Below are 27,870 nucleotides of genomic sequence, written 5' to 3' on the forward strand. Positions count from 1 at the left end.
ACTTATACTCGTTTCATCAGTAAATGGAGACGAAGAGGAAAAAGGGGACAAAATATTGAGCCAACTCAGATCAACAGCGCAACTGAGACACAAACCAATCAGCCAAAATTGAAAGATGCTCTGACCGATGTTTCGCTATAACTATATTGAGTGTAATTTAGTCATATTTCTTTGTTCTCAGCCTCAGAAGCGACCACAAATTGGGGAGCACTGGTCAATCAACGAGTGCAGCATCCTGATTCAACCGCAGCTCTGTTAGATTTATAGATTTATTCAATCTTAAATCTTATTTTGATTCAGGGATGTTGGTGAAAATTGTTTTTTTTTTTGCACTGAATGCTAGAATTCTGTGAAAATTAACTCTCACACTAAAAAAACCACTAAATAGTGAAAATTCGAAAGCTATTCTTACAGAATCACAAAAAATTAACAAGTTTTTTTCAGAAAGTCATCTTTTCCACCGCCTTCACTACTGATTCTTGCTGTCACTGATATTCACTGTTTACTGCATATCTCAAAATTTCCCCATAAAACCTCGGTGAGTAACTCTACGCCGTTGGTACAGTTAAAGCGTAGACTTTTTCTAAAAATAAGACACAAATTGACGTTGTCAAGTAGAGTTCAACTCTTAGATTTTTCTAATTGTTTTTATCGTCTAACAGATTTTCGTTTCGTCATACCCTGGCTTATAAGAATTGAGTTTTTCAATCACTTCAGTGACTTCTACTGCTTTGCATTTAAGACTTGTGTTCGGGACGTCATTTCTGTTTTTAGGTCAATTGCGCGACTCATCTACTCAAAAAAATGACTTCTGATTTCACTAATGGAACTTTAAGTTCTATGAGCTTCTACTAATTAAAGTGTGTGGGCATCTAAGTAGTGCCACACTTATATGCCCCATTTTTTGACTATTAGAGTCCTGAGATTCACTGTCAAATATTAATTTTGAAAAACTCCATTAGGATTTTTCCTTGAAGAGCAAATGTGTCTCATAAAAATGACAGCCCGAATATAACTCAAAAACTCTAGTTGTCTAATCAAAAGCTGGAGGTCGATCTGTCAATATTATTTTTTTAATAGTTTGAAATCATGGAAGGCCAAAAATTTTCATCGCGGCTTTTTTCCGGCAATCTTCCAGCTATATTTTTAGTTGCCGAGTTGTTGTCAAAAAAATCGTTTATTTTAGCCCCAATTTGGACATAGCTGAAAATTTAAAAATGTTTTCTAGTTCAAACTTCCTTATTTGTACTTGTTTTTTTGATTGTATTCTAAAAACTCAGCTAGTACAGTGCTATTGGATCCGTTTCAACCATATTTGATCATTTTTACAGTCACTTTCCTCATATATTTGCAACCATTAAACTTATTAATGTAATAATGTTTCCTGTACGAAAAGTTGTATTTGATTAAGAAAACGGAAATGCATACAATTTTGAAGAAGATTCTCTTGATTCGTACGATAAAAGGTTTGACGTTTATGTACCCTTTAAAGTATGATTTAGTTTTGCTTTTGTTGATGGTTAATGAGCATATATCCATTTAAATATTACTCACGCCTTGTTTAACTTTATATTTTACGCCTCTATATCTTGTATTGGACAATTAGACACGAAATATGCGTCGCATAATTCAGTCCTTTCTATTTGTTCAAAATTGCGAAAACAATTTATACTGTGGACTTGGCGGCCTTTAAAATTTGTTGAATTCTATGCTTATAACCTAAGATAGGCCAAAACATTTGGTGCGTCGACCCTGACAACTTCGAAAGTTGTCCCGAAGAAAGCATCAAAGTCCTTTTGGAGCCCGCAGAGGTGGTATGCCTGATCAGTCAACTGAATTTGAAACGGTGGAGGATGTGGAATATCATTGGCAAATTGGAGAAGGAATACAGAAAAAACTTATTGATCTTCAAATGAGAAGAGCAGAACTCAGAAAACAATTTGGTTTAAAGTTAATAGAGCGGCAAGCATCAACGTTAACCTTGGTAAGTATCATGCCCATGACAAAATCAAAGTTGAGGAGATGAAACATTACAACACACGGTTCTCATCAAAGCACAAAGCAGATCTGCAAAAGAAGCAAAGACATTTTTCTTTGAAAAGAAAAATTTCTGGCTTTGTGGGACGGGAGGAAAAAGACTACGGAGACCGCAAATTCGGCAAGCCTTGCCTAAGAAGCATCACGTGTTTTTCGTATCATCAATGGATGGAGACGATTAGGAAACATTGGACAAAACATTGAGCCAACTCAGATCACCAGCGCAACTGAGACACAAACCAATAAGTCAAAATCGAAAGATGCCCTGCTCGATGTTTCAATGGAAGAAGATTCGAAACTCAAAGAAGGGGAGCGAGCTAAGAAACCACCAAGTGCAACTGAAGCTTGGATATCAGATGCAGAAGTTGAAAATCGAACAGGAAGGACAAGCTCAAGAGACTGAAGATCAATTGAGACAACTGGAGGAACAGAAGAACCTCGAAATGTTGAAACTCGAAATTAATATCGACGAAGAAGACGAAATTCATCCTGCAAACTCGAGAAAACCAGTTGTACCAGATGGTGGATACTTCTTGGGTAAAATCAGCGGCAAAGACGATAAAGCTATTTGGGTGAAAAAAAAACTTATTCAAGCACAGGGTGACAATCAACAAATTGCCAAAGATTTTGCAGCCGCACCTCTGCGGAAATACAGTAACACTTGGTTGGGTTCATTTACGTCACAAGGCAATTCTCGGAGAGACTGTAGGTTTGGCTGTGCTCCAGTCAGACACCTTCCGGGAACGGTGAGCTCAAATCGAGGGCAGCATAGTAAGTTTGAGGTTTCCGACACTTCACAATCAAGTCCAAAACACGGCTTTAATTAGTATGATATGCACCCAGTAAGTTCTGCAGATAATTGCAATTCACCAAAGCCCTGGTTGAGAGAATATGATGGCGATCCGCTTTGCTGGCCGGAATGGATTGGCATGTTTTTGTCGGCCGTCGATGGCAGTACAAAAGCAGCCGACAAAAAATTGACGCATTTAAAAAGGATCTTAACTGGGCCGGCAAGAAGAGCACTGGTTGGTATGGGCTATTCGGGCGTTATGTTTGACACGGCTTGGAAAACACTTTGGCGCAAATTTGGTCGGCCGCACTTGAAAATAGGAAGACAATTCACTAAAATTGATAACCATCTACAATTACGGCCGTACGATAGGGCAAGTGTGATTTTTGCTGACAGTCTGAAAATTTTTGGAAACGTTCTGCAACAATTCGGTTACAAAAACACTTTGTTTTCGTCAAGTATTCTAGACATGATAGTTAGTAAACTACCGGCAGACATAAAATGCAGATGGTATGCACACATTAAAACTCGGTCGCATAGGTTGAAGCTGCCAAATTTGATTGAATTGAGCAAATGACAAGACGAATCTTTGGATCAAGTGCTAATGAAGACTACTGCAACAAAGCAATTTTCAAAGAAAATGTATAGACGAAAACAAAATAGCCTCAGATCAAGTAAAAATTGACCGAAAAAATTTGTCAACGATAGAGAGAGACGAGAATTCAGAGACGCCCTCTCGATGGCGGAGATATTCCGCATTGGAAATGTGATAATTTCGAAAAAACCTTTCTATACAGAACGTTCAGAAGTAGTGAAACAAGGTGATCTTTGTTTCAATTGCTTGACAGTAAAGAATCGAGCTTTGGGATTGCAAAACGAAGCTCAAATGCAGAATAGACGGCTGCGAAAGAAATCAAAATCGCATGTTACACAACAGAGAAAATGTAACACGGGAGCTAATCCATTCACCAGAACAAACAAGTGAAGTCAACTTGGCAACTGAGACAGCTTGGTCAGTCAAAGTCCTCCTCCAGATTGCACCGTTGCGCATCTACGCTGAGAACGGAAGTTTTTTTGAAATTAAAGCTGTTTTCGACACCGCGTCTTAAAAATAAGAGCCAATAGTTATAAAGATCTTGTAGTTGGAACCTGGTTTTACGTTGTAACTAAGCTGAGAAAACGTTATTCTCATTTATTGTGTATAAGACGGAACAAAATTGACTTTAAAGACGCAAAAATGATGCTTGGTGAAGATGCTTGCTCCCTAAAAAAACATTTAGAAAACAAATATTGTCGAAATAACTGTCCATGGCCAGTAAATAAAAGTTCCATTAGGCTGGACGCTAAGTGGTCCAATGCCAAATAGTGAAAGACAAGAGAGCAGTTTTCTAAGCAGCGACAGCCAAGAGAATCAAGAGCTAAAAAATGTTAGAAAGTGGTGGGAAATCGAGTCCTACGGCACAACATATCAAGTAAAGAGCAGATCAATTTGAAAATAATTTTTTGGAAAAACCAGAGAAGACAACATTAAAGCTACCGGAACAATTCCAATTTCCAATATTCTTACTGGAAAAGAGCAGAAAATTGATTGTGTTGTTTGTTCAACCGTCGGACAACTACGATTGCTCGAATGAAGATTAGCGAAAAATGAGTCTTTAAATATGAAGTATAGTGATTCAATATATAGAGATTTATCAGAAGGCTTTATCTCCGTGCTTCAAAAAGGTGATCATGAACGTCAGGATATTTGGTATCTGACTCATCATCCAGTTGTAAATCCCAAAAAACCAGAGCAAGTAAGAAGTGTTGGCTGTGCTACAAAAAAATTTTTGATGATACTGCCTGAATGACGTTGTGATGAATAGTCCCGATCTTTTGCGAAGTTCATTTAAAATCTTGTTCAGATTTTGAGAAAAAGGTGTTGCACTAACTGGAGCTACTGGTGAAATATTTTTGCAAATTGAGTCACAAGTGTTCAATCATCTGCGGTTTATGGAACCATTTGTCATTCAAGGAAGGATGTTAAGGAAGCGAATCTGGTAGACAAGGTCAAAAGAAAGTGGGACCGGCCAAGTGGATGCAAGAGTGGAGTGACTCAGAACAATTATCCGTTCCAAGATGGTACAACCAGGAGTCTTGTGACAGAGTTGAGCTTTATTGGAGACGCTTTGGAAGATGCTTTTTGTGCAGTAAGTGGCATTGTAATCACTAAAGCAAACAGCAATCGATTAATAAAGTTCATTGTTCCAAAAACGGGGGCGTCTTCAAGGAAACACCATAATAAACCAAATTTAGTGTTAAGGGCAGCACTTACATCGAACCGGACAAAAGATCCAATTTTAAAGGAACTCAAAAATTTGTTTGCGTCTACCTTTTTGAGGAGCGATTCAACTTCTGTTTTACAATGGCTTCGTAGTAGTGAAAAACAGCCTATGTTTGTTTGTTTGTTTGTTGCTACTCGGGTAGCAGAAACCCTACACAGTTCAAAAATTGATCAATGGGGAGAAATACCTGGAGCTGACATCCAAGCTGATCTGTGAGCAAGAGTTCTCTCCTTAAATGAATTGATGCAAAGTGTCTGCATAGTCGGACGCGATTGGTTGAAGAACGAATTTAACAAAGAGAACATTGGGAGCAAGAATAAGTATTGCCCGACAGAGAAGAAGTTTTTGCCACTAAATCAAACCAGAAATAAAAATTAACTGGAAACAGTTCAGTAATTTCAGAAAATTGAGAAATGTCCTTCTAAGAAAATTGGATATGAAAAAAATGGTAACAGGCAAATAAGTCCTGATTTGCTTGATTAAGCGGAGAATCGAATATGGAAGTTAGTCCGGAGAGAAAATTAAACAGAGGAAAAATTGTCAATGAAAAAAAGAGACTCTGTCAAAAACGACAGTAAAATTGAATCTCTGAATCCGTTTAGTTTAATTATATCTCGAAATTCAGCATAAGCACAACCACCACCAAGGAGTTGGGCATATTTGAGCTGAAATTCAAAGAAAGCTTTGGTTAATTGGTTTGCGAAACGCACTGAGATTAGTTATCTCTACACTGTAAATTGAAGCGAAGCAAAACATCAATGCCAACGATATCAAATTTACCAATAGTTGGAATAGAAGATAATGTAATGCCGTTTGCATTGGGGCGGCCTTCAAAGAACTGAACCATTCTGAAATGCAGCGCAATTAGGCACAAAACCAATACAGGGGACTTTCAAACACCAGGCATCTCAACATTTTGTTGGCGCATGGGAGCCATTATTGAAATCGAGCGAAAGAGCATTTTTCAATTTTTTGGTCAAAGAATCTTTGGAAAAAGATAGATGTTGGTCAAAGATTCTACAGATTACTGCTCAACAGTATTCTGTATAGCGGAACAACTGCTCAATAATCGACCCTAACACTTAGTGTCAGGTGTTGACCTTAGCACTTTGTAGTGGTGTTGAAGAATTTCATACGATAACTCCGAGCCATTTCCTTGTTGGAGGAGGAAACGTGTCATGGCCCATTTCTCTACTTAGCGATAACAAAGTTTCTTATCAAAAAATGTTCCGACACATCAGGGAGCAATTGAAAGCTCTTTGGAAGCGTTGGATAAGCGAGTATCTACCATCACTTCATCGCAGAGCAAAATGGGGAACTGAATCAGGCGCGGACATCAAAGTAGGAGACTTAGTGTGGATGGTTGATGAGAAAGAGAGCTGTTTGAGCTACATTTTAGCCAGAATTCAGAAGCTTCATGGAGGAGATGATAACATTGCTAGAATGGCAACAATTAAAGCTGCTATTGGAACCTAATTAGAACCCGTAGTTAAATTTTTTTTATGAAAGTATTTTGAAAGAATCAAATTAGGGCCGGCTATGTTGCGTACTGAATTTTAAGTAATGCTATCCCAAAAACTACACGTCCGATTTCATCCTTTTTTGTTTTGATTTTTGTAGGCTGGTACTAGTCGCTGTCAAGTTTGCTGAAATTTGAACCACTAGTGTGGGCGCTTTTTACGCTTGAATGTTTTCCCATGTATTAGGGTTGCTTATAGAACTTAAAAGGTAGCCTTACTTCACCCTTTATTAAAAGATCCCGTTTTTTTCAGTCACAATGTAAATCGTTCAAATGTCTATCAACTCACAGAATTTAGTGTTGATATTGCTAATAGCCGCTTCAGCAATTCCAGGCGGCTATTATTGCGTTCCGAAGTTTTTTTTATCGTCTAACAGTTTTTTGTTCCGTCCTACCGTGAATTATAAGAATTGAGTTTTGCAAGAACTTCTGTGACTTCTACTGATTTGCAGTTAAAACTTGTGTTTGTGACGTCATTTCTGCTTTCAAGTTAATTGTGTGAATCATCTACTCAAAGAAATGACTTCTGATTTCACTTATGGAACTTTAAATTCTATGAACATTTACTAATTAAAGGTCAATAGTGTGCATCTAAGTAATGACAAACTTATATGCCCCATTTTTTGACTCTTAGAGTCTTGAGATTCATTGTCAAATAATATTTTTGAAAAACTTCCATCTGTTTACAACACCGATTGTGTTTTAAGAACCGATTTTATCTAATCACCGATTTAATATTGAACACCGATTGTTTTTTAATCACCGTTTTTATCTAAACACCGATTCTATTTTATACACCGATTCTATTTTAAAGTACGATTGTATTTCAACTACAGGTTCTATACAAAAAACGATTCTGATTTAAACGCCGATTGTATTTTAGACAACAATTTTGTTTATACACCGACCAATTTTAATGTAAACACCGATTCTATTTTAAACTTCGATTATATTTTGAAAGCCGATGCTATTTATACACTGATTCGGGAGATCTCCTTGGAACTACATTTCCTTGGAGAGCAAATGTGTCTCTCCAAATAAAAATGACACTCCGAATCTAACCCAAAAACTCTAGTGGTCTATTCAAAAGCTGGAGGTCGATCTGTCAATCTTATTTCTTTCATTGTTTGAAATCATGGTAGGTCAAAAGCGTTTATCTGCCGGTTATGTTTTTAGTTGCTGAGTTATTTTAGCCCTATTAAAGTAGTTAGCGACCTGTTTTTCGCTCTTCGCTCACAGTTTATATCCTTCAAATGACCTTCGACTCTTCAAAATTGCTTTTGATAACTTTTTTAAGTTGCTGAGTTTTTGTATAGAAACCGTATTTTTTAGGCCCAATTGGGACATAATTTAAAATTTACAAGTTTGTTATTTAGTTCAAAATACCTTAATTGTACTTGTTTGTTGATTGTATACATTTAACTTAGCTAGTAATGTGTTTGTTGATCTCTTTCAATCATATTTATTCATTTTTACACACACATTCTTCATATAATTGCAATCATTAAACTTAATAAATTAATAATGTTTCCTGTACGAAAAGTTGTATTTGATTACGAAAACGGAAATGCAGATAATTCAGAAGAAGATTCTGTTGATTGTTACGATAAAAGCTCTGAAGTGTATGTATCGTTCAAAAACATGATTTGGTTTTGCTTTCGATGATAATTAGCGATCATATATCCATTTAAATAATTTGCACACCTTGTTTAACTTTATATGTTACGCCTCTATAACTTGTATTGGACAATTAGACAAAAACTAACCGTCGCATAATACAGACAAGTCAATTTAATAGATTTTGATATGGTATTTCTGTAAAACATTTACAGGCCTCAAGCTCTGCCAGAAAACTGAACAAAATGCTGCCAGCATTAGATTGATTCCGATTTGATTGATCTAGCTATTTTTTCACTCGGGCAATTTAATAAATTGATTTCGGTCAAAAAGTCTGCGTACTGTGTAATTTTTAGATAATGTTTTGAACTCGCGGCTCTTTCTGTTTGCCCCCTTCCTATATGAAAAATCGGTGTACACATAGGAAGGGGGCGGCAGAAAGCGCCGAGAATTCTATGCGATCTGTTTTTAATGCTCTGCAAATAATCTCCTTTTAGGTACATAGAGATACTTTATTTTGTTCACCGTAATTGGTCGGCATTAGTGGAAAATTGGATAATTTTTTCTATCGTTGTGGACACTAAATTGCGGAGTTTGTTGATGCTGGCACTCATGCATTGGGGGTTGAATTAAAAAGGAGAAAAAAGTGGCACCAAAAATATCATACTACCATAAAACCTCTATATGCAAAATAATTTTTATAAATAGTAATTGTGATTTAGCGGTGGACTGGGGCTGTCTTCGGGGTCAAGTGCAGGAGGTGGAGGGTTCATGGGTCAATCAAGAGCAGGTAACATTTTGCAACTTTGGCAATTAATTGAAGAGCAACACTTTTTTCATGGTACGCCTCACTTATTCCAGTATGTATAGAGACTCTTGCAGTCTTATGAGTTAAAATGCTGAGTTAAAGTTCCTATATACATAGCCAGAAGTATAAGCTTTTGGCACTATCGGTGCAGGGTTAACGAACTCATGCTTCGGAATATTGGCTTAACTAACCATAAACTAAGCATCTCGATAAACTCCCTGAGTTCTCTGTGGCTTCGAGCAGATTCATATAACGATGGTTATTCACGTAAAAATGGGGATAAAAATGTAGCACCCAGAGGGCATTAAGTTTTCTTTGAGCCTTAAGGCTGAATAGTCTCTGCAATTCACCGAACCTGTTTACCCACTTCACCCCCTTCAACCGTCCTCCCACCACTTCCCCCACGCCCCACCCCTCCGCCACACGCTGGGCGCCCCTGCTGCCCCCACTGTACCCCCACATCGCTCAGCCCCCTTGCTTTGTTCAACCGGTTGTGCCCGCTTCAATTAAGCTATAGCTTACCTCCCTAAACTGCAGCTTCTGATGATGCCAACAACTCGCCATGTTTGAAGTTTCATTTTGATTAATTTTTTTTTCTATTTTTCTGCCTAGTTTTTGACGTCTAGTTTTGATCTAGCTTCGAGGTTTGAGAGTCCAAATTTTTGTTTAAGAATTGAACCATTACGCAGTTTTTAATGATTTCATTTTTTCATCTTTTAAGCGTTTTCCAGTGAACCTGACTGTCGGGTGGTGCAAATGAACAAACTGAACAAACAGAAACTGTTTCTTAAGGTGTGTTGAGAACAATAGTTGAAACTTCCTATCTCATTTTCCCAGCTAATTTGTTAATTGCTCTCAAACGAAGTTTGTAGCAATTATATTAGTCCTGTCGGTCTTTTTTTTTATGCGATTTTTCGCTTGACCAATTTTTCGTCTGACGCTTTTGACTTTTCGTCCTCAAAAACGGGATAAACAGGTAGCGCCCAGCGGGCATTAAGTGCTCTTAGAGCCTTTTAGCTCTGTTTCAGCTCAAACTGTTTTGGAGACTCATATTTATACTTTTGGTGTGAAGGGCGGTTCTTAGAGGTTGAAGACACCCCCCCCACCCCCCACTGCTGACCCCCCACTATTGCCCCCCACCGCCCTGTTGCCCCCCCACCCCCCACCCGACTGTCGCCAACCCCATCGGCAACACCGTGCACCCTCTCCCCCCCCCACCCGTGGCTAGCTACTGACGAACAACCGCTAGCTAAAAACGCAAATTTATACTAATTTTCACAATTTTTTTCAAGATTTTTGAAAATGTTTGTCAGTTTTTTAAGTTTTTTCAGCTCTAGCAGCCCTAGGTGTCAAAGAATCCACTCTAGGATTTGATAATAGGTTATTGAATAGTTTCTAGTGGTAATAGAATGGTTTCAACATTTCAACACTGCGAATTTTTTGCATTTTTTGATAAATTTTGCAATTTTTTCAATGTTTTTGAAAGTTTTTGTCGTTTTTTAGGTTTATCCAGCCTCAAGAGCCAAGGAACTTCCTCAAGGGTTTAATAATAGGTTACTATGTAAATTCTAGAAGTAATGGCATCATTTTCAAGATTTAAACATCACGAATTTTAGCATTTTTTTGACAAAAATTGCTTTATTTTTAAAATTTTTTGACATATATTTTCATTATTCAAGATTTTTCAGCCTCAGGTTTCAGAAAACCTCCTGAAAGGTTTGATAATACGTTGCGGCATAGTTTCCAGTGGTAATAGAATGTTTTTCAACATTTGAATATCACGATTTTAAGCAATTGTTGGATAAAACTTGAATTTTTTTTTCAAATTTTTCAAAATTTGTCATTATCTAAGTTCTTCCAGCCCCAAGAAACCTCGTATAGGCTTTGATAATAGGTTACTGAACACTTTTTATTGCGATAGAATAGTTTTGAACCTTTAATATCACAAATTTTATCGATTTTTTAATAAAACTTACGATTTTTTCAATTTTTTTTTTGAAATTTTTATCATTTTATTTGCAGTTTTTGAGTGCTTTTTTGAGTTTAACGATTAATACTGGCCAACGAAGCTTTTTAAGTCTTGCAGATGGGTTACATGACAAAACTCCAGAGGCAAAAAATGTTCTTTGAACATTTTCGTCACTGCGAAATGTGGAAAGTTTTCTTCTGAATTTTGCACTTTCAGTTTTTTATATGATTTAGTTACTAACAAGGCTAGAATCTCGTGGAAAAAATTTCTAGCTCTCTCTCTTTCTCTCTGTGTGTGTGATGGTTGGCGTTTCTTTCCTTCTCTTTCTCGCTCACGTTTTACCTCGCACTCTCTCTCTCTCTCTCTCTCTCTCTCCTTAACTCTTTTGTTGACTTCAGCGGCTGTTATGTGGCGTGATAATATCGTCTATTACCCTAGCCTCACGCCTCTTCAATCAAGCAAAAACTAACCTCACTAAACAGTGGCTAGGTGCTGACAACCACCCGCTTGTCGTTTGAGAGCAATTCGCCGGACGTTAGTCGGTTATGTTTTCCATTTTTTTTTCGAATTGAATCGCGTATTGAAGTAAATGGTTTTGTTAATTTAGTAAATGGTTGGTTAGATCGTCAGAAAAAAATGACTTCGAGTCGGCAACGGCGTCTTCCGGCTATGTTTTAATCTGTGACTTCTAGATTAGAATAGTTTTAGACGTAGTCAATTGACGCACGGGAAAACAAATGTTTAGGTCTGTCAGCTGAGCAGGATTCAAAAGCAGAAAAATGGTGGACTGCTTGTTTTTCAGTCATTTGTCTCTAGGAGAACGAGGGAAGGTGTAATTATTTTTAATTGCTCTCAAACGAAGTTTGTAGCAATTATATTAGTCCTGTCGGTCTTTTTTTATGCGATTTTTCGCTTGACCGATTTTTCGTCTGACGATTTTACAAGACTTTTCTTCCTGAAAAACGGGATAAACAGGTAGCACCCAGTGGGCATTAAGTGCTCTTAGAGCCTTTCAGCTCTGTTTCAGCTCAAATTGTTTTGGCGACTTATACTTATACTTATGGTGTGAAGGGCGGTTCTTAGAGGTTGAAGACACCCCCACTGTTGACCCCCCTATTGCCCCATCCCATCTACCGCGCTAATGCCCCCCCACTCCAGTGATGCCACCCAATCAACCCCCGATGACCCCTCCCCCCTCCCTCCCGTGGCTAGCTACTGACAAACAACCGCTTGCTAAAAACGCAAATTTTTAATTGTGCAATTTTTTTCAAGCTTTTTGAAAATGTTTCACAATATTTGATTTTTATCAGCCCTAGGTGTCAAAAAACCTCCTCTAGGACTCGATAATATGTCACTCATTCTTTCTAGTTGTAATTGAATGGTTGCAACATTTTAACATAACGATATTTAGCAATTTTTTTGACAAAACGTGCAATTTTTTTCAAATTTTTGACATTTTTTTTACTTATTCAGGGGCCAGAAAACATGCTAAGGGGTTTGATAATAAATTACTGACAATTTCTTAATGGCCATGGAATAGCTTTTATACTTTTTAAGGTGACAAATATTAGCAATTTTTTGATAAAACTTGCTTTGTTTTCAAGTTTTTTTAAAATAATTTTGTATTCTATTCGCATTTTTCAGCCTCAAGAGCCACGGAACCTCCTCTAGGGTTTGGAAGTGGTTTACTGAATAATTTCTAGATTAAATTAAATGTCTAGCAAGATTTTAACGTCACGAATTTTGCCATCTTTTTGATATTTTTTGCCAATTTTTTTAAAAATTTTTTGACATCACTGTCATTATTCAGATTCTTTGAGCCTCAAGGGTCAAAAAAATCTCCGTTAGGGCTTGATAATAGGTAACTGGAAACTTTTTGTATGTCATGGATTAATTTTCAACTTTTTAAAATTACAAATTTAGCAATTTTTAAGAAACTTGAATTCTTTTAAAAATTTTTTAATATTGTCAATTTTTTTTGTTTATCTAGCCTCAACGGCCACGGAACTTCTTCTGGGGTTTGATAATATATTACTGCAAAGTTTATTGATGTAATGGAATGTTCAAGATTTTAATATCACAATTTTAAGCAATTTTTTAAAATATTTGCAATTTTTTCATGTTTTTGATTTTTTTCCGGCAGCAGAGGACCTGGGACCTCCATGGTTTGATAATGAGCCGCTGCATTTATTCTAGAGATAATGGAATGCTGATCAAAGTTTTTTATGACTGCAGTTTTAGTATTATTTTTCGATAAAAATTAAACTTTTCAATTTTTTGGAAAATTTTTGTTCAAATTGTATGGATCTTTACGAGCCTGTGAAACTATTTCAGACTTGAAACAGGGATTACGGAAAATCTCTTGCCACCATGAATTGCTTCTTAAGATATTATTGTCTTGAATTCCTGAAAAATTTTCTGAAAATTGGCAAATTTTTCCAATATTTTTAAATATTTTTTGTCCTTTTTTTCTGAGTTTAACGACCATTACTGGCCGACAAACTTTTTCAAGTCTGGCATATGAGTTACTTGACAGAACTTTCGAGACAAAAAATGGTTTTGAATTCTTTTTATTACGAAGTTGAAAAGTTTTTTAATTTTTCCTTTTTCAGTTATTTTTTAATTGATTTATTTAATTACAAGGTTAAAAAAACTAGAAGTTGCAGTGTTGAATCCATTCATGGAAGATATTCCCGTCTCTCTCTCTCTTTCGGTTTGGGTTCCTTTCCTTCTCTTTCTCGTTCACGTTTTATCTCTCTCTCACTCACCCCCTCTCTCTCTCTCTCTCTCTCTCTCTCTCTCTCTCTCTCTCTCTTTCTTGATGCCGCACTTCAGCTGCTGTTATGTAGCGTAATTTCATCTCTGATCCTCATTATCAATGAAGTATAGTTGAAATATTTTTTATCATAAATGGTCTAACAGGCACTTTTTGGGAAACCATTGTTAATTGCTCTCAAAAGCAAATTGTAGCAAATATATTAATCCTGTTTGTCTTTTATGCAATTTTTCGTCTGACCCAATTGATTTTCGTCTTCAGAACCGGGATAAAGGGGTAGTGCCCTGAGGTCACTTAATCTTGGCTAGCTGTTGACGAAGCCAACCGATCGCCGGTCGTTTGAGAGCAATTCGCCCGACGTTAGTCGGTTATTTTTAGGCTTTTGAATTTTGGTCCCTTGCGGCTTCTTCGAGGAATTTTTAAATGCTTTTTATTGAATACAGGTGTTCGTTTCAATTATTTGAACTTGCATTAGTGCCCGTAAAAAAATTTGTGACCATCTAACAGAAATTCTCGCCTTTTAGACGTAATTGTGATTTTTTTGCCATTTTGACCTGACGTACGTTTTTTAGAAGTTTTTGTAATCTACTTTCCTTTTTAATAGCATCTGGTTTTTATTTTCGGTTGAATTTAGTTTTATTGATTTAGCTGATCCTTTAATTTGATAGATTTTAGGTTTCAGTTTTGTTTGGTAAAGGATCTGCATAGTTTTCATTAAACTTTGGTCAATATCTTTTTCAAGTGTTTTGCATCGTTGAAGCTTCTCGGAATAACTTTTCTTGCTCAATTTTTGTTAATCTGGGGCTACTTTATAGCTATTGATACTGTTAGTTGATTCTTCAAGTTATACATGGCAGCGAAACCAATTATATGAGTTTGTTATTACTTTTCGGTGTATCACTGATTGGCTTTTTAATTGCTTTCAAGGAGAAGCAACTAATAAAAACGTCCTTTTTATGCAAAATTTTTGTTTGATCGTTTTCTTACTTTTCAAGTTATATTTAGGTCCTAGACTTTCTGCGTTTTGCGTGATCTAAAGTTCTCTCTCATTCACAATTTCAAGCAGCTGAGCTCAATTGGCGGCAACTTAATACTGAAAATCCAATAAGAATTGCACCTAAAATGAAGCCATTTTTTCACTTTAAATCTTAACAGTGTATACATTAACCCCTAAAGAGGTTATTTGATGCCCCTAGGTAATTTCTTAGTCCTAGTCCTATTCAAGATACCCCCCCCCCCCCCCCCCACTGCAGCAGGCTGCAATTGATTAGAGCTCCCACTAGTTATTCGAGAGCAATTCTTCCGACGTTAGTCGGTTATGATTGACTGATGCTTAGTGATTCTCTAATAGCAACAAACATTGGGTAGATCAGTGAATAAGCGATAGAATGATTCAAATTTTCGTGAATTATTGTCAAGGAGTAACATTTCATATTTTAAAAGGAGTTTCAAACATTTTTTGTTTTTTCTGTTTTTCTTTATTTCCTCAGTTTTGTCAGCGTGGACCGTTTCAGTTGTTTTTGTTTTAGAATATCAAAAAGTGATTTTTTATTGGAAAGAAACTTTGAATTGAGAGTGGTCGTTTTGCAATCGTTGCTTCGGATTCGCAACTTGTCATGAGGTTTTAATTAGATATTTTTGCAGATGTTTGTTTTTGGTTTTTTCCTCTGATTTGCCCTTTGTCATAATTGTGAAAATGATTAATTGCTCTCAAACGAAATTTGTAGCAATTATTTTAGTCCTGTTGGTCTTTTTTCTGTGCGATTTTTTGCTTGACGCTTTTGACTGATTGTCCTCAAAAACGGGATAAACTGGTGGCGCCCGGCGGGCATTAAGTGCTTTTAGAGCCTTTCAGCTCAAACTGTTTTAGAGACTTATACTTATGTTGTGAAGGGTGTTTCTCAGAGCTTGAAGACACCCCCACTGTTGGCCCCCTAGCTATTACCACAACCCCTCCCCCCACCGTGCTGTTGCCCCCTACCCCTTGTGATGCCCACCCCCCTCTGGGGAAGGGCTACTGACAAACAACCGATTGCTAAAAACACTCAATTTTATCCTAATTTTCACAATTTTTTCATGCTTTTTGAATTTTTTTTTCGTTTTTCAAGTTCTTTTAGCCCTAGGTGTCAAGGAACCTCCTCTACGGTCTTATAATACTTTACTTCATAGTTTCTAATGGTAGAGGAATGGTTTCAACATTTCAACATCACGAATTTTGCTTAAGGGTCCAATAATAAGTCCAATAATAAGTCCAAAAAATGTTATTTGCCAAGGAATAGCTTTCTTTTTTAATATGACAATTCTTAGGATTTTGTTGTAAAAAGTTGCATTTTTTTGAAGTTATTTGTAATTTTTTGTCGGTTTTTTGGTTTCTCCAGTCTTAAGAGCCAAGGAACCTCATCAAAGGTTTGACAATAGGTTACTGTATAGTTCTAAACGCAAAGAAATGTTTTTCAAGATTTCAACACAACAAAAATTAGCATTCAAAAAAATTGCAATTTTTTTTTTATTTTTTCTTACATTTATTTTCATTATTCAGGTTTTTCAGCCTAACAGAAAACAGTTTTTCATCCTCCGTTAGGGTTTGATAATAAGTTAGTGAGAAATGTTTTTTAACCATTAATTAATTTTCAACTTTTATTGTCACAAATTTTGGCAACTGCGATTTTTCTTTTCAAGAATTTTGAATTTTTTTTATCTTTTTTTTAGGTTTCTCCAGTCACAAGGGCCACACAAGCTCCCCTAGGGTTTGCATATAGTTTACTGCATAGCTTCTAGATGTAATGAAATGTTTTTCAAGATTTTAATATCAGCCTTCTCTAAAAATATTTGCAATTTTTTCATTTTTTTTGAAAATTTTTGAATTTTTCCAACACCAATGTCCTAGGGACCTCCTCCAAATGATGATGATAAATTTATGCATAGTTTCTGGAGTAAGGGGATTGGTTATCGATATTTTATGGCTCTAGCGTTGGCAATTTTTAATATAATTCAAATTTTTAAATTTTCGGAAAATTATTATATTCTCGAGACAATGAAATGGTTTTTAAGATTTTAATAACTTGAGTTTTAGCAAGTTTTTGTTAAAATTTGCGATTATTTTCAAAATTTTGAATATTTTTTGTCCTTTTCTGAGTTTAACTATCATTACTGGCCAACGAAGCTTTTCAAGTTTCGCAGATGGGTTAGTTGACACAACTCCAGAGACAAAAAATAGTTTGGAAAATTTTTACTGCAAAATATGGAAGCTTTTTTAAATAACTTTTTAATGTTTTGGAATTTTAAAAAAAAGTATCACTGTTTTATGCATTTATTTACTGACGAGGCTAGTAAACAAAAAGTAGCGGAATTGAATTTAGCTAAAGCTAGCCTCACTAAACCGTGGCCGACTACTGTCGAAGCTAACCAATCGCCAGTCGTTTGAGAGCAGTTCACTCGACGTTAGTCGGTTATGTTTAGTACAGTTAATTAGTAGTGTCAATTGTTTATTGAGGGTTTGGCTCTGTCTAAGTGAGCTAATTCAGCTACTCGATTTTGGAATAAAATGAAAAAAAGTTGCCACACGTGACAGAAGAAGTGTTTCGGTCAATCCGTTGAAAAAAACAAAAGCTGAATCTGAATTTGGAGTGTTGTTTGTTCATGCAAGTTCTTCAGAACGAAAAAGAAAAATTTCGCGCTAATTGTGCAATAATGTTTGATCAGATGCGGCCTTGTTGAAGCTGTTTTTTAGTTTCAACTCTGATTATTTCTTCCAATGGTTTTTGTCTCGATTTTCTTTGCTAGTGTTTGTACGTTTGTAAGCATGTTTGACTGTCTGAAATGAAAATAAGTATTTGAGTACGGTTTTGGAATATTTTTGTTTTTGTCCTGATTGACACCATTTTAGAGGTTTTTGTAATCTTCAAATTAGTTAGATTTCTGATTTTTAATGAAATTGATTCCGATATGTGTCCTTATTATTTTTCCGGAAAATTTCTCACTACTATATCCAATGGACATACACCCACTAAAGATTAACTAGTTTTGTAACACTTGTTTTTTCAACCACTCGAAAAGAAGTTATGGCGACCTTCTGTTCGTTTTTTAAGTCCTTTAAGTGCCACTGAAACCTAAAGATTTTGGAAGCGGTGTCGCCATTTTAACAAAAAATAAAACTCAATGAAGCTATTTTAACTTATTTCTATCATTCGCCTTTTTTGCTGCTTTTTCTAAATCATTTTGTACTTTCCATCAAATTTCATAGCTTTTGTTATTTTATTTGTTTCAGTAGTTTTTTTTCAGTGGCTTTGGTGAGCTGATGTTTTGAATACAGTTAAGTTTGAGTTGCTTCTGATAACTGAAATCGAGTGAAATTAATCAATTTCTGGCCAAATTTCGGTCCATTTTTACTTTTTTTGCATGTCTCTTTTGTTTGTATGCATAACGCATGAGTTGTATGGGTGCAACTTTTAATGCTGGTTATTTCTTTGGTGTTGCCAAATAAACGTCCAAAATGATTTTGATACAGGTCAATTTCAATGAAATAAATGCAAAAAATGTTAACTAGTTTCCTAGATTTTTGAATTTGGCCTTTTAATTTGTTGCTTAGTATGTCTCTGCTGAGTCGGGGGGTCATTTATGGAGCCGAAGGAATATCAAAGAGGTTTTTCGAACGGTTTAGGAAAATATATTTTAAAAATCAATATAATTTGATAGATGCCTTTATCTGTCCTTTTTTTCGGGTTTCACTGTGGGTAAAGTTCGCGTTGTTTTTAAAATCATTGGTTTTTGCTTTTTGTATGACGGATAGACGGGTAATTACATTGCCAATAGCTGTTCAAATAGCTGTTTTTAATTAACAATTGTCATGAAATATAAGAAAATTGTTTTCAGATTTGGTTTTTGTCTTGTTTCTCCCCTGTTATTTTTTGAAAAGTTTTTATACTAATCAGTTAAAGTTTCGTTCCGTTTGGTGAACTATTGTCTAAGGGCATGAGGGTATTTTGACTTCGAGTCAAATTTGGAGTCTTCCAGCTATGTTTTTTGTTGTTTTGTTCCAGATCAGTGTCATAAAAATACGTGGCGGTTTTTTTCCGGAAACCTGCCGGGTATTTTTTATTATAATGATACTTGATATGTATTGCTAATATAGAAATAAGCCAATTAAAAATTACGCCTTGACAAAATTAAATAGCAACCAATCTATTTTTCTATTATGTTCTCCTTCTCGTTTTTTTTTATTACATACGTCATATTTTTACGACGTCCGTAATGTACGTGCCTCCAAATCTTTATTTTTTTAATCTAACCAATCTAACGTAATTTGACTAATATAATTAGTTGCTATCAATTGAAGTTCTCACCAATTATATGAATCATGTGGTAATTTTTAATTTTTTTTTGCTTAACTAATTTTTTCTCTGATATCTTTGACTTTTAACCGCAAAGATGGGAAGAAACAGGCATCGCCCGGAGGGCATTAAGTTCTCTTAGAACCTTTCAGATCACTAGCCTCTAAGTATGTGATTCACCGAAACTGTTTTGGAGATGTGAATGCACGGTGTGAAGCGAGATGCTTTTGCTTGTCTTAATTCCCAACGGAGGTCAAAGAGATTAATCGGGCAAACTTTTGAGCCAAATACCAGTTTTGTTTGATTTATCTTCAGCCTATGTGTCATTATATTTGTTTTCTTAAAATGAGAAGAATGAAACTGATGAAACATGCTTTAGATGTGGTAAGTCAACGAAAAAATATCAGTGCGCAAACTTCAAAAAATATTCTTAAAAATTTAATTAAAGTTGTTTTCTATAAAAGTTTGATTGTGAATCCACAAATTTGAACTCATGAGTGATATGCACTTGTGTTTAGTTCCTGGCCATTTGGCGAGTCTAATGGTTGGATCCGGTCAGCCAGCCTCAAACGGTAAGATATCTGAACTTCGGCTAAAAGTGATCATCATAAAAAATAACCAGGTTGATCTTTGTTGAAAATTGAATCACGAATACAGACCACTTAGTCCAGACTTGCCAGGTTTATGAAAAGACCTCGACTCATCAAAAGGACCACACTCCACTGAAACAGTCTATGAAAACACTTTAGCTCGACTTAAGTGTTCACCTCGACTTCAGCTGGACCCAAATTATTGATGCTGCACTTACGCTCGACCGAAGCTTTGCTGCTTGACTTTAGTGCGACCTAAGTTTGATGGACAGATTTCAGCTCGAACCAAATTTTCACGCCGGACCCAAAAATTTTACATGTGCTTTGAAAGTTAGCAAGTGCTTATAACGTAATCAACGAGTATGACATTTAAGAATTTTGTAATCAAAACAACCCAATTACTGCCCACTAAATTAATCGCTAATGACAGGATGATGGTTAGAAATACTAATTGGTTGCATTTAACCAAATGAATTTCAATATTGCTTGCTTGCAAAAACTAAGTTATATCACGAAATTAGTTTTTCTGGCAGTTTTTGGCAACGTTTTGATTTTTTCTAATATGAACTGCCGGTTGCAATGGTAGTTTGATGTTGCTCCTCAGAAAGAACTATTATTTGTCCCAAATCATCAATTCGTCGACCCATGGAAAACCATGCTCGACTCAAGCTCAAGTTTATGAAAAGACTATGCTCAAATTTTATTTGCTACGAAAACAACTTAACTGAACCCATGAAAATATCTTACCTTGACAATAAACTAAGTGCTGATCCGTGTATTTACAGTTATTACTGGACACCGGTACTGTAGTTATAATTTTTTTTCATAAGTCGAGTTCTAAACCTAGGCTTTGTTTTTGTCCTTTTTTCCGTTTCCGTTCATGACGTGAGTTCGTTCCATAGTCCGTATAAAAGAACCCTATCCTATTCATAATTCATTGATTCAAATGAACTTTGTAGCAATTATAATAGTCCTGTGGTCTTTTTTAAATATTTTTTTCGTTGAACACATTTTTAGTCTGACCCTTTTGACTTTTCCGTCCTCAAAAACGGTATCAATAGGTAACGCCCGGAGGGCATTAAGATCTCGCTATGAAGGGTTTATTAGACAAAAGGCTGTAGCAAGGGCCCCAGCCCCCGCCGCGCTCATCCTACACCTCTTGAATTAAACTACAAAACTAGCCTCAATTAAACGTAGCTAGCTACTGACAATGTCAGCTGCTCGCTTGTCGTTTGCGAGGAAGTCGTGCGATGTTAGCCGGTTATATTTTTCACTGCTCTCAAACGAAGTATGTAACAATTTTTTTGGTCCGTCAAATTTTGTATCAATTTTGTTAATTTTTTCATTGTAGTTTTTTGCACTGACAATTTTTCACTTGATCATTCTCCCGACCGTTTGATTTTTTTCCCCAAAAACGGTGTAAACAGGTACAACCCGCAAGGCATTAAGTGCTCTTATAGCTATACGGTTCACTAGTCTCTTAAGCTTGCGATTTACCGATACTGTTTAAGAGATATAAATTCAGGGTTTGAAGGGTAGTTCTCACAAATTGGCCCCTGTCCCACTACCCCGCCTCTAAAGCCCAACCCCACGTGCTGACCGCAACCGTCATAAGATTAATCTAGCCTCCCTAAGTCAAAGCTAGCTACTGAGAAGCCAACCTCTCCAGTTGTTTGAGAGTAAGTTGCACGACGATATGCATGCAGAACTGTATCATTTTTAGAGCCTTCAAGACCTTCAGTTGGAGTAGATGCATATTCAGATGATCTGAACCAAAGAATAGACCCAGAGTAAGAAACAATGATCGATCTTTTCTGTTTCACCCCCTACCCCAATTACTGTACTTCATCGTATCTACTGTTTTTGTTACGGCGCAAAAATCTCATTTGTTGCAGCATGTTGTCTTCTTTGTCTTCAACAGAGGGATCTCATTACACTAGTGACCAGGGGGCCATGGGTGGTGTCGGAAGAGGTGAGTGCACAAGTAACGCAATAATTCTTCGGTAATTTGTCTGCCAGTCGTATGAAAGTAATGAATTGCTATTTTACAGAATTATATCATTTTTAGCAAATTTTGATTACGCAAATGCAGGAAATGACACAAACGTTTAAGAAAAATTAGGCTGGCATAAACCAGCTTTGTTTGTCCTAAAAGTTGTAACTTCCATTAAGGTAAATTATAAGTCAAGAAATTTGTTCAGATATATTTCAGCAGTTGCAGTTAGGACGTTAGGCGATTATTTTGAATAGCGTTCAAATTTTTCATATTATATGTCAAACGCTACAACGATACTATTATCAACAAGGTGGCTCGGTAATGTGCGTCGCACATAAAATTCCAACCCCGCTCATCTACATTTTTCACTTAAATGTCTGCCAAATTAATATATAAGCATAGCGTTCAACAAACAACCAAAAGCGACAATAAAAGTCAAAAAAAGAAGTTTCGCAAAAAAAATTGCACGAAAAGGGTGTTATAGCCAATTACACATTAGGCTGTTCACTAGAAACAAAAAAAAATCTTTGATTGCAATTTTTTTTCAAATGACCAGAGAATCTGTGAAAAGAAAATGATATTGTGAAAAGAAGACAAGAACCTACAACAACGAGAGCACATTTTTGCAACGTCTTTAAAAAAAATATTTCCGCCTGCTTTTAGTGTGATTAAATCACAAGACTATAAAGTAACATTAAATACAAGTTAAACTGAAAAATTCCACAAACAACGTTACAAAACAACAGTGTTGAAGCAATTAAATTTATAAAAAATTAACCGCGAAAAATTTTTATCTTCATTTGCGTCTCTTTTGAATTTTGTAAAGTATTTTTTTCAAAACAGCTATCTCAGCAAAACAGCAAAAAGCCGCAAAAATTGAAAAGTATCACAAAAATAATCTGAAACAGATTGTCTAAGCCCTGAACACATCAGTCAAAACGTTTAACCCAGAAAAAATATTGTTATTTGGTTCAACAAAACATTTACAAATCTCTCAATAATGAGGCTAAGTTACGAAAATTATAGAACAATGTATCAAATATAAAAACCCAAACTAGAACTCAAAGGGACAAAATCAAAAATACCATTACTTTTGAAAGTATTTAAAGTCAATAGAACCATTAGCTATATACTGATATCAGTTATGAAGTTCATTTATATATCTCTTGTTGGCCATCGAGAACTTTTTTTGCCCATTATTTATTGCCCATTAAACAAAAATTTACAACAAACAGGGCAAAATAAAAAAAATATGTCAAATTCTGCAAGAGAGCGGTGTCGATGCCCTCAAAACCATTTGTTATGAAAACAGTATGTTAAATCAGTTTTAAATTTTGTAAGGTTTGTTCAGTTAGATTGTTATGCAATTTGACAATATATGGAAGAAACAAAACAACAGCAAAAATGGGCAATCATGCACAAAAAACCTAAAACTCGTAAGAACACTCGTAGTACCAAAACCAAGAAAACGTTCTTTTAAAACAAACGGCCACAAAACTAGTTTGTATTCTATAAAACGACGTTTGACTTGTATTTACCGAGAGTAAGCTAAAATTTGACAGAAATATTATAAAAAAATGTCGAAAACCACTGAAATATCCTGAAATCAAATACATTCAAGGACGTAAGAGATTTTAGGTAACAACCGAATGCACGGTACAGATTCAAATACACCTCCCGAGGAGGCCATTTGGATTTTTGACTGTTAGATTTATTAACCAGACTGCAAAAACAAGAATAACTGAAGGCCAAATTCAATAATTCCGTTAAAGTTTACTAAAACTCTTCTTCAAAGCCAAAAAAACCATTAGGTTCTCTGTAAAAATAAAACATACATTTGCCCTAATTTTTAAATAAGTGGGAGTGGTTATTAATGAAGCTGTGAAAAAAATTGTCGGGAATTATCAATGAAAAACAAAACATTTTGAGAATATGGCAGCAGCAAATTAAAACTTAAAAAAATTTATGACTGTATGAATCCATGATAATAACAAACTTATCCTTGGTTTAGCGGCGCGCCCAACAAAGAAACAAATGTTCCAAATGCTTGCCTATTAGATCATTTGTTGAGTGAAATACTTCGAATACTAAAAAAAAACAAGGATTCATTTTGTATAATTGTCTATAATTTTCTATAATAAATTAAATTTGAAATAAACGGCAAATTTCAATTCATGAAGGCTTCTTTTGAGCACCGAATTTCAACTAGCTCTCTTTTGGAGTTAAGGAGATTGTGTTAGAGGTTTCTAGGTGTCCATCATTTACAAACTTAAACAAAGTTGACAAAAAAGCTATTTTGTGCAATTTTTGATGAAACAAGTCTGACTCTTGAAAACTTTTTCCAAAATTTCAGCCAAAAGACTTCAATCAAACAATTCAGCAACGCTCTTCTACCTCTATTCGTAAGAATAATACTCAAACGTTAAAAATTTTTTAAATTTGTTAAATAATCTTAGCAAAATTGTGCTAAATTCTAGCAAAAATATCTGAAAATGTGAATAAAAACTGTCGAATATTCACAAAACTTTAAACCTCTGGTCTGATAACTCCTTGTAAAAAATTAAATTCGAAGAAGTGTGTTGAATTCCATATTCTAGGATGCACGTGCTTTTTATTGACACCACTCACAGCTCTCTACATTGAATATATCGATCGGACAAAATTGGCTGAACAAAAAAAACCCAATTGAGTATATAGTTCCTTCCTCCTCCCCACTAAAGTGGGGGTCGGAACAATGAAGGAAAACTTATTAATCTAAATTATACGTCAATGTACAATTATTTCAGGAAGTGCAGCATCGATGCAGCAACAACAACACTTCTCGACGTAAGTGTTATTATGCTTTTTTTGTGTTAGAAAAGTCATGCATAGAATATTGCTGCTTAAAAATTTACTCGAAAGGCATTTCATCATTAGGAAAGCTGTAATTTTTCAAATATCCCGAGTGCCAGCTGAAGCAAATTTTTCATGCATTGACTTCATGATTAATTTCTCCTAAACGAATTTTGCAGCATTTATTTTATTCCTGTTTTTTTTTGCGAATTTTCGCTCGACTGACTTTCCGTCTGACCCTTAAAAACGTCAAGAACTTTTTGTCCTCAAAAACGGGTAAACAGTGAATGCTTGGAGGGCAATAAGTTCTCTTAGCATCCCCATCCCCTGCTGCGCTAAACCCACGCCCCTAAAGCGTAGCTAGCTACTGACGAAGCCAACCGCTCACTGATCGTTTGAGAGCAATTCGCCCGAGGTTAGACTGTTATGTTAGTTTGTTTGTTGAATTGTTTATTATTTAGCGCACCATCTGCGAAAGGACTCAACTTCTCCAGTAGTGAGAGCAGCCAAGGTAACCCACCCAGCTTAAGAAATCTATAACTTAGTTCTCTTTATACTACTTTTGCCTATAGAAAAATTTTAACGGCAGCGCAGCCTTACATTCTAAAAGAAGCTCAAATAACTGAAAAAAAATTACGAAGTTTTTGTAGACATAACCTAAACAGGCAATTAGCTAACAGTCAAATACTTGATTTCAGTACTCGACATGATTACACTACATTTATATGACGCGTTTTGTGCATACACAGCAAAGCAGCAAAGGAAATCTAATGTTCTTTTTTTCTAGCTAATTGAAAAAAGTGCACAAAAATTTACATTAAACCGAACTGAAATTGACATAAGATTTTTATGAAGTGTAGCGGCTGATTCTGATCAAATTATTAATCTTTTAGAGGAAAAGTTTCTGTTGTTCAAACCATATTTCTTACGTTAGAATATTTTTGAAAATGGTTGTCAAAATAGATTTTCAAAGAAAATATGTTAATTATCTATTTCAGCAGCTGGTGTCAGTTCTTCTGTTGCGCCACAACAAGCAGCCCCAGAGATTCCGTTAGTCCAATTAGTTCCAATCTGATCCACTATTTAAAAGGGGAAAACTTTTCAGTTTAGTGCTTACTCAGAAAATAATATACGATCAAATCTTGAAAAACAATGAAATTAATGAGTTCTTTATATTTAATCACAGCCTGGGTCGAGGTTTTTGGGTAAATTTTTGTAAGAAATAAGGTGAATGCGGTGAATGCGGTGTCAATAAATATTTCACTGCATTTCACCGCAATTCTTTCAAAAATTCACCGCATCGACTTTTGTGGCAAATTAACGTCAGAAATGCGGTGAAAGCGGTGAATGCGATGAAAAAAAATAATTCATCATGCTTCACCGCATTTCTTACGAAAAATCACCGCATTTGGTTTCCAACGTTTACTCAATATGATTAATAGCCGCCCTCATCTTCTCAGCCGGCTATTATAGCGCTCCTTTTTTTTTCGTCGAATAAAAAAATGTTTCGCTTTACCTCATTTTGCCGCCTTTTCAACATTTTGTGTGAAATCTTTTTGACTTCTCTAGGCTAGTTTCTCTCTTCTCTCATTCTGCTAAAAGTGAATTTGAACATCAGCTGCTCAGCAAAGCAATTCAAAATGAACAGAGTCAGTATAAAAATTGAAGTCAGAAATAGAAACGGGATAAACCCATAAAGCCCAAATTTAGATGCCCGCTATTTGAACGTCGTTCCTATAAGTCTTATTTACCATCTCTAATGCTTATTGTTATTGATAGTAGCCCCTGTAGCCTCTCTCTAAGAAACAGAAGTATGTTCAACTACGAAATGCCATCAAAATAAATCGGACTTAAAAAAATGTTTTTGTACAAAATTCTTTTTTTTTCAATATCTTCTGTTATTTCAATCCCAATCATGCTTATTGGAATCAACGGCGGCTATTTTCCGGCAATCTGCCGGGTATGTTTTAAATTCAGAAGAAATCTCGAAGCAGTACGTGAGAGTTGGCGAAGTGGAATCAGAAGTTGAAGGCATGCAGGAGGTCAGAGGTTCGATCCCGGTTCGGGGAGCTTCTTTTTTTAAAGAATACTGAGAACGAGGTGAAAATAAATAATTCACCTCGATTCATCGCATTCACCGCAAAAAGATGTAAGAAATACGCGGTGAAAGTTGTTTTTTTCAACCGCATTTCTCACAAAAATTCACCGCCAGACCTCGACCCGGGAGAGGTGAGCAAATATAACCGATGAAAAAAATATTGTCATTTCTTAGGCCTAAAGCAATTGAGAATAATCATATTAATGTGGAAATTCTCCTTGTTAATAATCACATTAATGTGGAAATATTGAATAATTTGAAACCTCAGCTAGGGTGTTTAATTTTAAATTGGATAACTGCGCAATAACATTTAGCTACTCAGAAATTGAAATGATATTTTATAAGTTAATATTGGATACAAATTTTGAAAAATTCCCGATATGACAAGTCTACACACGCACACACACTCTCTTTCTCTCACACACACATCCACACGCCCCAATACACACACACACAAACACACACGCGCGCGCTCACACACACACAAACACTCACACACAAACACAAACACATACACAAACATAAGCACAAACACACAATCACACAAACAAAACAAAAATCTACACAAAAACACATACATGCACACACACACACGCACTCATGATCGCGCTCACACACACAATCACAAATAATCACGCATACACATATACAAATAAAAATAGACACATACAAACGTAAGCACTTACACCTATCCACATACATACACACACACGTATACACATGCACAAAAACACACAAATACGCAAACAAACACTCAAACACAAATACCCAAATACACACATACACACATATACAATATCAGATACCAATTTTCACAAAAACACAGATGTGCAATATACACACGACCAAATATATTGTTTAGGGGCAAGATTGTGTGTGCATATATATATATATATATATATATATATATATATATATATATATATATATATATATATGTGTGTGTGTGTGTGTGTGTGTGCACAGTCTTGCACTATACATATCACATACACGCAAACACCACACACGCACAATCACACAAAAACATAACCACAATTACACAAACACACACACATACACACTCACATACACACACGCATACGTACCCACATACACGCACACACATACACTCGCAGCCAAACACAATTGCAGAGAGATGCAAAACTCAGTTCATATACGTACACATAAAAACACTCACACATACA

At 35.7% G+C, this 27,870-nt stretch overlaps 1 protein-coding gene across 1 annotated transcript in view; it reads left to right on the forward strand.

The window, feature by feature from the left end:
• The window catches only part of LOC142341338 (uncharacterized), a 165,901-nt gene extending 140,238 nt beyond the window's left edge, over positions 1-25,663 (forward strand). Inside the window, exons 13-19 of the mRNA XM_075392265.1 lie at positions 9,010-9,077; positions 19,689-19,742; positions 21,484-21,550; positions 21,656-21,732; positions 24,543-24,582; positions 25,050-25,099; positions 25,587-25,663. Of these exons, the coding sequence (XP_075248380.1) occupies positions 9,010-9,077; positions 19,689-19,742; positions 21,484-21,550; positions 21,656-21,732; positions 24,543-24,582; positions 25,050-25,099; positions 25,587-25,663 (433 nt within the window). The remainder of the gene's footprint in view (positions 1-9,009; positions 9,078-19,688; positions 19,743-21,483; positions 21,551-21,655; positions 21,733-24,542; positions 24,583-25,049; positions 25,100-25,586) is intronic.
• Positions 25,664-27,870: the final 2,207 nt, after the last annotated feature.

The sequence above is a fragment of the Convolutriloba macropyga genome, chromosome 6 (assembly GCF_964194025.1).
Source record: "Convolutriloba macropyga chromosome 6, txConMacr16.3, whole genome shotgun sequence".
Taxonomy (NCBI): domain Eukaryota; kingdom Metazoa; phylum Xenacoelomorpha; order Acoela; family Convolutidae; genus Convolutriloba; species Convolutriloba macropyga.